At 39.5% G+C, this 14,120-nt stretch overlaps 1 protein-coding gene across 4 annotated transcripts in view; it reads right to left on the reverse strand.

The window, feature by feature from the left end:
• The window catches only part of edrf1 (erythroid differentiation regulatory factor 1), a 52,161-nt gene that overhangs the window by 32,651 nt on the left and 5,390 nt on the right, over positions 1-14,120 (reverse strand). For 2 of the 4 annotated variants that reach the window (XM_033033704.1, XM_033033705.1), the window contains exons 2-8: positions 12,337-12,539; positions 10,977-11,043; positions 9,194-9,319; positions 4,982-5,106; positions 3,652-3,793; positions 2,524-2,625; positions 2,200-2,321 (exon numbers count right to left, since the gene is read on the reverse strand). In XM_033033704.1, the coding sequence (XP_032889595.1) occupies positions 2,200-2,321; positions 2,524-2,625; positions 3,652-3,793; positions 4,982-5,106; positions 9,194-9,319; positions 10,977-11,043; positions 12,337-12,539 (887 nt within the window). The remainder of the gene's footprint in view (positions 1-2,199; positions 2,322-2,523; positions 2,626-3,651; positions 3,794-4,981; positions 5,107-9,193; positions 9,320-10,976; positions 11,044-12,336; positions 12,540-14,120) is intronic. The other 2 variants (XM_033033706.1, XM_033033707.1) reach the window with 1 other exon arrangement.

Genomic DNA, 14,120 nt, shown 5'->3' on the forward strand with positions numbered 1-14,120 from the left:
ATAGACTCAGGATTAGTTCCTGTGGATTGGATGGTAGCTAATGTTATCCCACTCTTTACGAAAGACAGGAGAGAGAAAACAAGGAATTATAGACCAGTTAACCTGACATCGGTGGTGGGGAAGATGCTGGAGTCGATTATAAAAGATGAGATAGCCGAACATTTGGATGGCAGTAACAGGATGGGTCCTAGTCAGCATGGATTTACGAAGGGGAAATCATGCTCGACTAATCTTCTGGAATTTTTTGAAAATGTAACTAGGAAAATGGACAAGGGAGAGCCAGTGGATGTAGTGTACCTGGACTTTCAGAAAGCATTTTATAAGCTCCCACATAGGAGACTAGTGGGCAAAATTAGGGCACATGGTATTGGGGGTAGAGTGCTGACATGGATAGAGAAGTGGTTGGCAGACAGGAAACAAAGAGTAGGGATTAACGGGTCCCTTTCAGAATGGTAGGCAGTGACTAATGGGGTACCGCACGGCTCGGTGCTGGGGCCGCAGCTATTTACAATATACATCAATGATTTGGATGAAGGGATTCAAAGTAACATTAGCAAATTTGCAGATGACACAAAGCTGGGTGGCAGTGTGCACTGCGAGGAGGATGCTATGAGAATGCAGGGTGACTTGGACAGGTTGGGGGAGTGGGCAGATGCATGGCAGATGACATTTAATGCTGATAAATGTGAGGTTATCCACTTTGGTAGCAAAAATAGGAAGGCAGATTACTATCCAAATGGCGTCAAGTTGGGAAAAGGGGAAGTACAACGGGATCTGGGGGTCCTTGTAAATCAGTCTATGAAAGTAACCATGCAGGTACAGCAGGCAATGAAGAAAGTGAATGGCATGTTGACCTTTATAACAAGAGGAATCGAAAATAGGAGCAAAGAGGTCCTTCTGCAGTTGTACAGAGCCCTAGTGAGACCACACCTGGAGTATTGTGTGCAGTTTTGGTCCCCTAATTTGAGAAAGGATATTCTTCCTATTGAAGGAGTGCAGCGTAGGTTTACAAGGTTAATTCCCGGGATGGTGGGACTGTCATATGCTGAGAGAATGGAGCAGCTGGGCTTGTACACTCTGTAGTTTAGAAGGATGAGAGGGTATCTCATTGAAACATATAAGATTGTTACTGGTTTGGACACGCTAGAGGCAGGAAACCTGTTCCCGATGTTGGGGGAGTCCAGAACCAGGGGCCACAGTTTAAGAATAAGGAGTAAGCTATTTAGAAAGGAAACAAGGAAACACTTTTTCTCACAGAGAGTGGTGAGTCTGTGGAATTCTCTGCCTCAGAGGGCGGTGGAGGCAGGTTCTCTGGATGCTTTAAAGAGAGAGCTAGATAAGATTGTTAAAAATAGCTGAGTCAGGGGATATGGGGAGAAGGCAGGAACGGGGTACTGATTGGGGATGATCAGCCATGATCACATTGAATGGCGGTGCTGGCTCGAAGGGCCGAATGGCTAGATGCAGGAAGATTGCTCCCGATGTTGGGGAAGTCCAGGGCAAGGGGTCACAGCTTAAGGATAAGGGGGAAATCCTTTAAAACCGAGATGAAAAGAACTTTTTTCACACAGAGAGTGGTGAATCTCTGGAACTCCCTGCCACAGAGGGTAGTCGAGGCCAGTTCATTGGCTATATTTAAGAGGGAGTTAGATGTGGCCCTTGTGGCTAAGGGGATCAGAGGGTATGGAGAGAAGGCAGGTACGGGATACTGAGTTGGATGATCAGCCATGATCATATTGAATGGCGGTGCAGGCTCGAAGGGCCGAATGGCCTACTCCTGCACCTAATTTCTATGAATTTTTTTTTTTTAAATGGCCTACTCCTGCAACTATTGTCTATAAACCTTGCATCAGATTGAAGTTATGCGTTATGATTATTGATTATTTAAAAGTGCTGTCTTGTTATATAATAAAGCACAATACGGCATTTTATTCTTTATTATAACCATGAAAATGTTGCTAAGTATTTCTAACCATTTATTGTTATTTGAAGTTCTAGTTGAGGCACTCAGCTTAGAAGCTCATGGGTAAAAATACATCAGGATTTGTAATTCGTCAACATCCACCATACATAGAGCACCTACATGAGTTTCGTTTCACGTGTGTGTTTTTGTGAATTGTTTTCAGATATCTTCAATGCTTTCTGGGGTGGGAGAATAGAATTTTCATGAAAAGAAGCACTTTCCATATTGGGATTTACCTGAGTCTTAAGCTGACAGCTGGATATTTTCCACCACCAAAAATAGGCATATTTGAACCCACAAGCATATGAATATCTTCAAATGTCCATAGAATATTCCTCACAAAATCATTTTTCAGCCCCTTTGGAATAAGAAACACATTATTAATATTTGTAACTTTTTAAATATAGCAGTGAATAAAGGACAAACAAAAGCAGTTAAAATGGTAAAGCTAAAAAAAAAATAACAGTACCAATTTGATCCATTAAAATCGCCAATCAGGACCTATTATACAAGTTCCTGTAGTTTAGGGAATTTATTGGAAATGGTCATCTTCACCATACCTGACTGTTTTCCCCTTCATTCAAAAAAGTAATCAGGTTTTGTTCGTTCGGGGTAGAGGCCACCTGCTCTAATACATATGTGGCTCCCAGAGGAACATTCCCCTGTAAAAAGTGCAAGCATGGATATTTTTACCCAATACACACACTATTTTATCATTTGAAAAGAACGTTAAAATATTAATACAGTAGCGCCTATATAAGATCAGGTTCACAAGACACTCTCCATCACTTACCAATTAGATTAATTTGCTGAAACAGTCCCCATTTCAGATTAAAATTTGAACAGTGCTTTCAAGCAAAAATCAATTTCCCATTTTAAAATGCAATTCTCTCCAAATGTTTAGCTTTGGAAATTTAAATGTCTTCCTACCAATATCTGACCAGCATGGAAATATACAGTAAGTAATCAGTGCTACAGTAATTAAACACTATCTATAACAAAATTACCAAAACTGATCTTTAATGCATTACTATAAACTTAACCTAATGAAATAACCTCGGAAACATAGTTCAATAGATATTGGAGTATTGTATTTCGTTTCGAATAAGGATGCCTTCATACATGTATCAGATTAATTTTGAAGTACTTTAACAAAAATAGTATTTAACTGCTAAATCTGTACTGTTAAAATATGATGCAATCATAATAAATGCCAACTTTCTAAGAAACTATGCTTGACTCAATGTGCAGCAATAGATTTAGAACTTGTACTTTTTATTCCATTTCAATTATGCAACATGCAATGCTGTGCAAAGGAATACAAATGTTTATCCAAAATATCATACTTGGAGAGGGAAACTGCCCACATAATTGTAATAGAAAAAATAAATGAAAAACATTTTATACTGGATTCAAGAATTTTACATTAGAAATAAACATCAGTTTAATACCAGATATCAATGGCTTTTCCTATATGTTGCCTGGTGGTTATACTTTCAACTGAACTTTTAAAGAAACCCACCAAAAGTCTTTATAAATTTAGGTTGCAAATATCTACAACACATTATAATATTCTCTCTTAACCAGAATAAATAATTAATAACATATTTTTAAAAATCATTATTCAACATTTTCATTTAATTTCATCTAAAGAAACCAAGAAATGTATTCAAAGATGAAATAACTACCTGCTCTTGAGGATTTCCATCTTCAGGGACAGAAGCAGGGGTTCTCAGAGGTGCAGGCCATGATTCCTCTACTTCTATTTGATTTTCCTCGGGCTGTACTATAGGAGTTGGAACGGCTTCTGCTGCACAATCCCCATTGATGCTAGAATTTTTTAAATAGTAAATTTTAAGTTGATAACATTTTAGATAGTTTGAAAAGCAAGCTGTAAGAAAATAATCTGCCATGCAGAAAAAGATCAATGAGTGCAATTTGAACATTAATCATTGAACAAACGGAAATAAGGGGTAAAGCATGGGGCAGATTGAACTGACTTAAAGTTGGTGGTCTCGCCGCAGCATCTCATAATTTAAAAGTCCTAAGTAAGCTCAACCAAATGTCACCATAACTTCTGCTCTGCTTCTGGACTCAATATGGAGTCCAACAAGCCCTGAACGAAAAGCTAAAATGCAGCTGTAGGCCAGGACTGGCAGGTGTATAAATGGCAGTTCCATGCATTTGATTGGGACACCAACCATGTGGAGATAAGTGCCGGGAAGTGTTTATTTTACGTCGGTGTTTTTAAGTATTTGTTAGCATTTTAAGGTGCCTTAAATTTTTTACATCTCAGTAATTATTAAATTATTCACAGCTGCTTCAGCACTTAAAAGTGTTTAACATTAGATCAAAAGCCTCATACATCAATTAAGGTGCAGTCAGAGCATTCCAGGGCAAGGGTATCTGGATACATTGCTTGGAATGCTAGTTATCAAAACGACTCCACCATGCTGATGCTGTGGGTGCACTGGATCAAGTGTTCCATCTTCCACATCATAAAAAGGCAAGCCCTGGCACATGGGTAGATCAGATGACACATCCTTGTAAAAGATTGTGTCCAGCATGATCTGGCACATTATTCATACAAAAGAATGGAACATTTATTAAAGGAACATTTATTACTGGAGGGTGAACTCTTAAGTTGTGCACAATAAAATGATGAAATTGCTCATTGAAGATTGTGCTGCACTGTATATTGGAAATATTCCTCCACATCTCAAATAGTTCATCATTAAAATAATACCAATGTACTCAGTTTAATATAGTAAATCAATAAATGAATCAAACATGCAAGTTATCTTTCAACTTGTTTTTTAATTAAACCAATTAATTTCTTGAAGTATTGTACGAATAGTTTCAGTCTTCTACGGGTATCGTGCTATATTCTAGATTTAGCCAATGCCCCAAGTCCAGCAATGACAACAAAAATAAACTCTTAAATAACAAGAAATGTTGGTGCAGATATTGCGAACTAACAATATTTACATTTTAACTATTGTTAAAATGCATACTCACCTATAATAGAGAAATTTGGAAAGAATTGCTTTCTGATAAAAATGTTCTCTGCTCTTTTTTTTCCTCTGCCATTTTGGATCCACAAGCCTTTGATATAATTCTTTTAACCAATTCCAATCTCCAGTCTAAATGAAAGTAAATGTTGTTAATTTCCAAAAAATATATAAGAAAGTTATCTGAACAAAAAAATCCAAATAACCACGGTTTATAAGAATGGCTAAGAAAGTTGGCTCAGTAACTTTCTGATGGAGCAGTATTTCTCAATGTCTATAAAATTTACAAAATATCACTGCAAGGATTTCATTATGAAATCAAAACCTGATAATTTGCATCAGTGTTACGATCAATGCAGTTTCTCCACAGAATTACTGTTTGCCCCATGGAAAAAAGTAATATGCTGAGCTCTGGTATACATTTTATGTCAAAATTTAATTATTTTAGAATATCCCCCCACACATCATTGAATACGACCAAGAAAAACATCACATTAGGAAAGTGTGAAGGATGTAAAATGTCTGTGAATGAGTAAGAAAGTAGCATTAAATATTTCAGGTGTGAACTCAACCTGACACCTAGCTCTTGTTCTAGTTTAGATGAGACACCAATGAATCTGTTCGAGGGCAGATCCTTCATTTAAATGTGCATCATTTTTTACCTGTTCCATTCTCAACGCTGGCTAGCTTGGCTACCCAATCCCTTGTCCCTGTGTCACTGGATCTTGTGTCCCTGTGTCACTGGATCTTGGACTTTCTGACTGAGAGACCGCAGTCAGTCCGTGTTGGCAAGAACACCTCGGGCTCGATCACGCTGAGCACCGGCTCCCCTCAAGGCTGTGTGCTCAGCCCGCTGTTGTTCACACTGCTCACACATGACTGTGCTGCCAGATTCAGGGACAATAAGATCGTAAAATTCGCAGATGACACAACAGTGGTGGGACTCATCAGCGGAGATGATGAATCAATGTACATGAAGGAAGTGAAACAACTAGTGGACTGGTGCGGCAACAACAATTTAGCATTAAACATCGACAAAACAAAGGAGATGATTGTCGACTTCAGGAGGGCGCAGTCAAAACACACACCCCTCAACATCAGTGGCACCACGGTGGAGAGAGTGGAGAGCATATTCCTCGGAGTACAAAATACAGACAGTCTCACCTGGTCCAGGAACAACACTGGGATTGTCAAACGGGCCCATCAGCGATTGCACTACCTGAGGAAACTCAAACAGGCCTCACTCCCTACCAACATCCTCAGGACTTTTTACAGGGGCACGGTGGAGTCTGTACTCACGTATTGCATGAACACGTGGTACTCCAACTGTAACTGCTCAGACAGGAAGGCTCTGCAGAGGGTAGTGAGGGGGAGCAGAAAGGATCATTGGCGTCTCCCTACCCTCGGTACAAGAACTGTTCCAGAGCCGCTGTCTGAAAAAAGCTCTGAGAATAGCTAAGGACAAACTGCACCTCCTCCACACATACCTGGATCTCCTGCCATCAGGCAAGAGATACCGTAGCATCAAAGCCCGGACTACCAGACTGCTAAACAGCTTCCTGCCACAGGCTGCTAAACAGTCACTCCACCCGATTCTGCTGCTTTGCACTGACAATTTAATAACTCTGGCACTGGCCACTCAAATCAGCTGCCCTGGACATTTTAATGACTGTTTTTACTGTATTTTAATGTTTTAGTGTTTTACCTGCTTTTAATTATTTATACTGTTTCATCAGGGACTGGATTGTTTTTACTGTTATTATGTGTGAAATGTTTAAGTTTTATGTGCGATGCTCCGGTATTCCCTGGGAAATGTCTTCTCATTTGCACTGTACAATTGCTGCTTTGCAAGATGACAATAAAGGTTGATTGATTGATTGATTCAGGAAATCTTCCAGCTGAATCTGTGCAAGAGGGCAACTAGGAGGACAGAGGAAACATGAACTCTACCTTTTATGTCACTCCTCATGGACCTGGATGAGCATGACTACAGGTCCTCTCCTCCTCAACACCATCCACTTGCTTCCCAATCTATCCTGTTGACATCCGAATGATCGGACCATATACCAACAGATCCCAAACCAAATTGACATCCAGTCTCACTTTCATAAGGCTGCATTGATCTTCCTGCTAACTTTGGCTTGGTGAATTAACACCAGCCCTACTTGATTCCTCACCTTCTATTCCTGGCAGTGGCTTATTTGTATTGTACTTCCTGCAGATGTGGGCAAATGGAATGGGAAATGGTGAAAATAATTCCATATTCCAATTCCAGGAGGGAAGAGTGTGAGTGTGTGTGAGCGTGTCTGTGTGAGTGTGTGTGTGTGCGTCTGTGCGTTGACGTGTGCCTGTGTATGTGTATGTTGGGGGGGGGGGGGGTAGAGGGAGGAGACTGGGGACTAAAATTATGGAATATCTGCTGCATTGCAAACTACTGGTGGCCGATTAGGAAAAGGGGAGATGCAACGAGACCTGGGGTGTCATGGTACACCAGTCATTGAAAGCAGGCATGCAGGTGCAGCAGGCAGTGAAGAAAGTGAATGGTATGTTAGCATTCATAGCAAAAGGATTTGAGTATAGGAGCAGGGAGGTTCTACTGCAGTTGTACAGGGTCTTGGTGAGACCACACCTGGAGTATTGCGTACAGTTTTGGTCTACTAATCTGAGGAAAGACATTATTGCCATAGAGGGAGTACAGAGAAGGTTCACCAAACTGATTCCTGGGATGTCAGGACTTTCATATGAAGAACGACTGGATAGACTCAGCTTGTACTCGCTAGAATTTAGAAGATCGAGGGGGGATCTTATAGAAACTTACAAAATTCTTAAGGGGTTGGACAGGCTAGATGCAGGAAGATTGTGCCCAATGTTGGGGAAGTCCAGAACAAGGGGTCAGTTTAAGGATAAAGGGGAAATCTTTTAGGACCGATATGAGAAAAACATTTTTCACACAGAGAGTGGTGAATCACTGGAATTCTCTGCCACAGAAGGTAGTTGAAGCCAGTTCATTGGCTATATTTAAGGGGGAGTTAGATGTGGCCCTTGAGGCTAAAGGGATCAGGGGGAATGGAGAGATGGCAGGTACAGGATACTGAGTGGATGATCAGCCATGATCATATTGAATGGTGGTGCAGGCTCGAAGGGCCGAATGGCCTACTCCTGCACCTATTTTCTATGTTTCTACTGAGAAGCAGAAGCAGTAGCAGATCAGCAAGTGAGCCAGATATATTAACAGCTTATCAAAAACAGAAATGAGTTTTAATCAAGTCAAGTCACATTTATTTATATAGCACATTTAAAAAAAACAACTCTCGTTGGCCAAAGTGCTTTACATTTGTTATTAGAATAGTATAAACAAACAAACTACATACATATATACATATAGCCCTCGCCGATTGGACGTCAGGAAAGGCTTGGGAGTATAGATAAGATTTTAGTCTTGACTTAAAGGAGTCGACGGAGGGGGCAGTTCTGATGGGAAGGGGGATGCTGTTCCACAGTCTAGGAGCTGCAACCGCAAAGGCGCGGTCGCCCCTAAGCTTATGCCTAGACCACGGGATATTCAGCAGCCCCAAGTCGGCCGATCTGAGGGACCTGGAGGTGGAGTGGTGGGTGAGAAGACTTTTAATGTAGAAGGGGGCAAGCCCATTGAGGGCTTTGTAGACATAGAGGAGGGTCTTGAAATGTATACGGAACCGCACAGGGAGCTAGTGGAGAGAGGCCAGGATCGGGGTGATGTGGTCCCTTTTTCGGGTGCCCATCAGGAGTCTTGCTGCGGCGTTTTGGATCAGTTGCAGGCGGGACAGGGAAGATTGGCTGATGCCAGTGTAAAGAGAGTTGCAGTAATCTAGGCGGGAGGAGATAAATGTGTGGATGATTTTTTCGAGGTCATCAAAGTGGAGGAATTGTTTTATTTTAGCTATCGTCTGAAGTTGAAAGAAGCTAGCTTTAACCACGGCATTGACTTGTTTGTCAAATTTCAGTGCTGAGTCAAATATCACGCCAAATAAACTCTTGATCATTGATGGCACTTTTAACTGGAGAACAAAATTTTCAGGCATAAATGAAACCATTGAAATAACTTGAATATAGCAGATAACCCTAATTCGTTTCAGCCTTTCTCATTTTCCAAACAATATGTTGACCAGTACATTATAGCACCAATAGAGCAGACAAATTTATAGTTACAATAATAAGCACATTGTTAATTTTCAGTTACCTGAGATGAGGTGACAAAGAGTTCCTGAATATCTAATTCATCAAGCAGGAGGGTCCTTCCAATGCGGTGAACACCCATGCTGACATGTGATTTGCTATATGGAATCTTCAGCAACTTTTTAATGTTCTAATTTTAATAAAGGATGGCATTACAATGATTGTCACAAATTATTTTTTCAATATCGAATAAAAAAATGTCCTCACAATTTAAGTGTGCATTCATAGAATGCAGTGACTTATCACTACTTAATATGCAAAAGATATCGTCACTTTATCATACTAGACACACTGACATAAGCAACGATTATTCAATGACACAAAATTAAACACGCATTGTATTTCCACATTAAATTCTTTAGAATATTCTTTGCATGTCAGTTTAAACTTAATACTTAAAAAAATAAGAGTTACATTTTCTTTTGAATGAATAATGGTTTGTGTGCTTTAAATAATATGGTTTACGTTGGCACAAGATTGAAAAATAGACATTTGGTTTCTAATTTAATTTGTAAAGTAAAAACCTCAACTGGTTTATATCCATACAAATATGTACACAGATTAAAAATGCAATATGAAATGAATATTTTGATGTTAAATGTAAATAAACAGATGGCAAAGGTGTATCAAAATATTCAATTTATCTCAAATAGAGCATCCAATCTATCAAACAAACAGCAAAATATAGCTTGCCATGCAATTACATTAATAAATAACTGGGCAACAGTAAACACAGGGATAATGAAGAATCACTGCACTTGCTCCTGATCAGATTTTCACAAGCTTTCTTGGAATAAATAAATAAATAAATAAAGAAAGAAAGAATGCCTTCAAGGTAGGAATGCTTAAGATTCGATTGAGTTTTCAGATATTAGAAAGGAATTGGACAGAGTAGGGAAAGGTGTTGCCAAACATATACACATAATCTGTCAAGATTCTCACGTTTTGACAGATTATTTTCAGTAAGGATTGCAGATGAAAGCAGGATCAAGTATGAAATATCCATCATTAAATTGCATAATCACACAGGGTCAGGAGTTTTCCATGGAACAGTGACTGAGACAACATTATCAGTGACGGTCCATTTAAAACACACTTGAATCACCAATGCATAGAACACTATGGACTAAATATGAGTAAATAGAATTAGTACAGATAAGTACAATTGTCAGCATTGATGGTGGGCCAGAGGACCCCTTTCTGTGCTGTACAACTTTATGACTAATAAATCATAAACAGGTTTGACTTATCATACTTGACATCAAATAAAATGGAGGGATTTTTGTTTCAATAGAGGGGGCGGATCATAGATCTATTACCAAAACGTTGTAAAAATATCTAAATAGTGATTTTATCGGAATGAATGTCATTAAGTATTTTCAAAATTAGCTTTAATGCAAATTGATTTCAGTAAAGAAGTAATGCTATACTTGTTCCTGTTATGTTAACACCAGAAAGAACTGCAGTGAAAATTAAGATTCTACCTATATTTCAGTGGAAAAATAAGAAATTGTACCAGTGTTATGTTGTGGTTTACATTCAACCTAAAACAGTTTAAGTAACAGTTAACCAGGATACTTCAGAAAAAAAAAATGTTTTTTACACCTCCAATCAAATGGATCAGAAACCTTTCTAAACAGGTTTACCAACACTTTTGGTGATATCAATTTAAGTATAATATCTTTGAAATATATTTTAAGAATTTTAAAATATACTCTTTCATGTTATTTGAAAACTTTAAAATCAATACATTACATAAACATTAATAATTAAAATTAATACATTACCTCTGAATCAGACACAACGTCAACATCATTGCCGATGCAGTCAATAAAGTCATATGCCATTCCAAAGCTTGGGGAAAAATAAACTGTTTAATAGACCTGATAAATTCTCAAAATAAATTTCACAAATTAAACAAGGATAATTGTGATGAACGGCAATTCATGTCCAGTACTTTATTTAAAAAATCTGTTTTATATTTGACTACTAGTAAAACGTGGTACGTTAAATTGGTATACTATGGTTCCTCATCATAAATTACTTGACAATCTTTTGAAAAGGTGCATGAGCAGGTGCAGTTAAACAGTTTTGAATGTATTTGAGTTTAGTTTAGAGATAGAGCGTAGAGGCAGGCCTTTCGGCCCACAGTCCGTGCTGACCAGTGATCCCCATTACAATAGCACACACTACACACTAGGGACAATTTATGTTACCGGGGCCAATTAACCTACAAACCTCTACGTCTATGGAGTGTAGGAGCACCCAGAGAAAACTCATGCAGTTATGGAGAGAACGTGCAAACTCCGTACAGGCAGTACCCATAGACATGATTGAACCTGGGTCTCTAGTGCTGTAAGGCGGCAACTCTACTGCTGCTGCCTTCAATACTTTGGATTTACAATCCAATTAACAGTCAGACTGGCTAACACTTTTAGATGGGATCAGTGGTGCTCCCTACAAGGTTACTTTTAAGTAACACATTTCTAAGATCTCCAAATTGTTAAACCATACAATTCTGTTGAAAGCCATGTGAAATCCAGTGTTTCTGCATCTCAAAATTAACCTAGAGCTGAGCAGGTAAAGCAAACAGCACCTCTCAACAGTTATTGACCTCCCTCTCAACAGCTAGCATCCTTCCAACTCCATTTCAAGTAAAATATACACAAATCCCATTGAAGGACATCAAAATTGGGTCAGCTGTGATTTTCATCTCTCTAATTTACACCAGCTGCTACTCCACCATCCCTTCGGCCTAACCTTCCACCATCAGTTAGTGAAAATAATTCATCAGAAACAGTACAGGATACTTAAAAATCATAGTGAATTGAATAATGATTCAAAGCAACTTGTATATATACCTGGAAGTTGCTAGGACATTTGTTGCAGCCAATTTCCAATTTTGCTTGAAATTGTTTTATTAAAACATCCATGTGCAACTATTAATCCGCTCATGAAAAGTCGGTACATTGCAAATTATTGAATCCTTATGCGTAAAATTAATCCTTTAATGTCAAATTTGATACATTTATAAAATAAGAAATGATTTTTTTTATAAAATACAACTGAGATTTCGTTTTGAAACCAGCATAAATTATTCACGAATATATATGCAGTTCTTAACAATTATAATTGAAAATGAGTCACCTGGAAAATGGCTTGCTTTTTCTGCTTGTACCAAGCGAGGTTGCACCAGTTTGTCCAAGCTGACTAATTCCACGTAACCAATTTGCAGGCGGCAGTTTAAGATCGGTTTTTTCTTGAAGTCGTGCATAAGCAGCTGGAGGTGGGACAGCAGAATATTTTACCACTGCTGTACTCTTCACTTCATTGTCACCGAGAATGCTTACCTATTGTAAAATGAAGCATTTAATCCATGAAGACAGAACTATAAAATCATGACATGCATTCTATATTTTGCAGAATTATTCTGGCCATTCAGCTCATTACGTTTATACAGCTTCACAAGCCAATCCCATGACATACCTGACTGTGTCATTCAGCCCGAGGGCTTTTCCCTTCCTTGGATGGACCGTTAGGTTTCTTTGGGCAATGTTAGAGGAGCTGGGGTCTGCATCTAATCAATATCTTGTGGTGCTCAGATGTGGCTGTCCTGGCGAGTTGATGCTTCTCGGACCTGAAATATCTGACTGTGAAGTGCCCTGCGTCCCTACTACCTGCCACTATCCTGCTATCCTGAGAGCAGTCCACATCCCTCCCCATGTCGATGTCAAGCTTGCTCTGAATGAACTGTACTCTATCAACAGCCTTGAGCCAAAATACTCCAAAGCTCTTGTTGTTGTAGTCGGAGACTTCAATCAAGCCAACCACAGGGGAGAACTACCAGCATGTCTCATCTCACCCGAGGCCTGAACACCCTCGATCACAGCTACACATCAATAAAACATGCCTACAGCTCTGTCCCTTGGCCATATTTCGGCCATACTTCTACTCCCCCTGGCTACAACAAATACTGAAGTAGAAGGATCCGGTACAGAGAGTTGTTCAAAGCTGGTCAGCAGACACAGATGACATCATATGTGACTGCTTTGAGCCAGTGCACTGGTCCATATTCATGGATTTTGCAGCCAACCTGAATGAAACACCACTGCTGTGACTGACTTAATTCGCAAGGGCTTATTAGTGCGTGCCGAAGAAGGCAATCTGAATGTTCTCCAACAGGAAACCATGTTGTCACAATGAAAGCTAAGACTGTTGTGTACAAGTCAAATGATCCCAAACAATACAAGACATTTTTGCAAAGCTATCAAGGATGCCAAGAGACTATACGAGGATAAACTATAATCATTCGGACATGCGCAGGATGTGGCAAGATATGAATACTATAACTGGCTACAAAATGAAGTTAGGCAACATCACTGGGGATAGTGCGGTCCTACCTGATGAACTTAATGCTTTCTATGGTAGACAAAAATGCTGGAGAAACTCAGCAGGTGAGGCAGCATCTATGCTTGACTTCATTTTGAGCGGGTGAGGCAGCAACCCATAGATGCTGCCTCACCGGCTGAGTTTCTCCAGCATTTCTGTTTGCCTTTGATTTTTCCAGCATCTGCAGTTCTTTCTTAAACTTAATGCTTTCTATGTTTGTTTTAAGCAGAAGGCCAATGACATCCCTTCAGACACAAGTGTGCCTCTTCCCAGGAAGTTGAGGAAGTTAGATCGGCCTTCCTGAGGGTGAACCCACAGAAAGCAACTGGCCTAGCAGGAGTATTCACGTACATCTTTAATCTCTCTCTACTCCGTTCCGAGGTACCCATCTGCTTCAAGAAGACCACTATCATCCTGGTGCCGAAAAAAAACAAGATCTCATTCATTAACGACTACCATCCAGTGGCCTTGACATCCTCCATCATTAAATGCTTTAAAAGTCTAGTTATGGAACGCATTAAATCCAATCCACCAAGCAACCT

This window comes from Amblyraja radiata, chromosome 15 (assembly GCF_010909765.2).
Source record: "Amblyraja radiata isolate CabotCenter1 chromosome 15, sAmbRad1.1.pri, whole genome shotgun sequence".
NCBI classification, from domain to species: Eukaryota; Metazoa; Chordata; class Chondrichthyes; order Rajiformes; family Rajidae; genus Amblyraja; species Amblyraja radiata.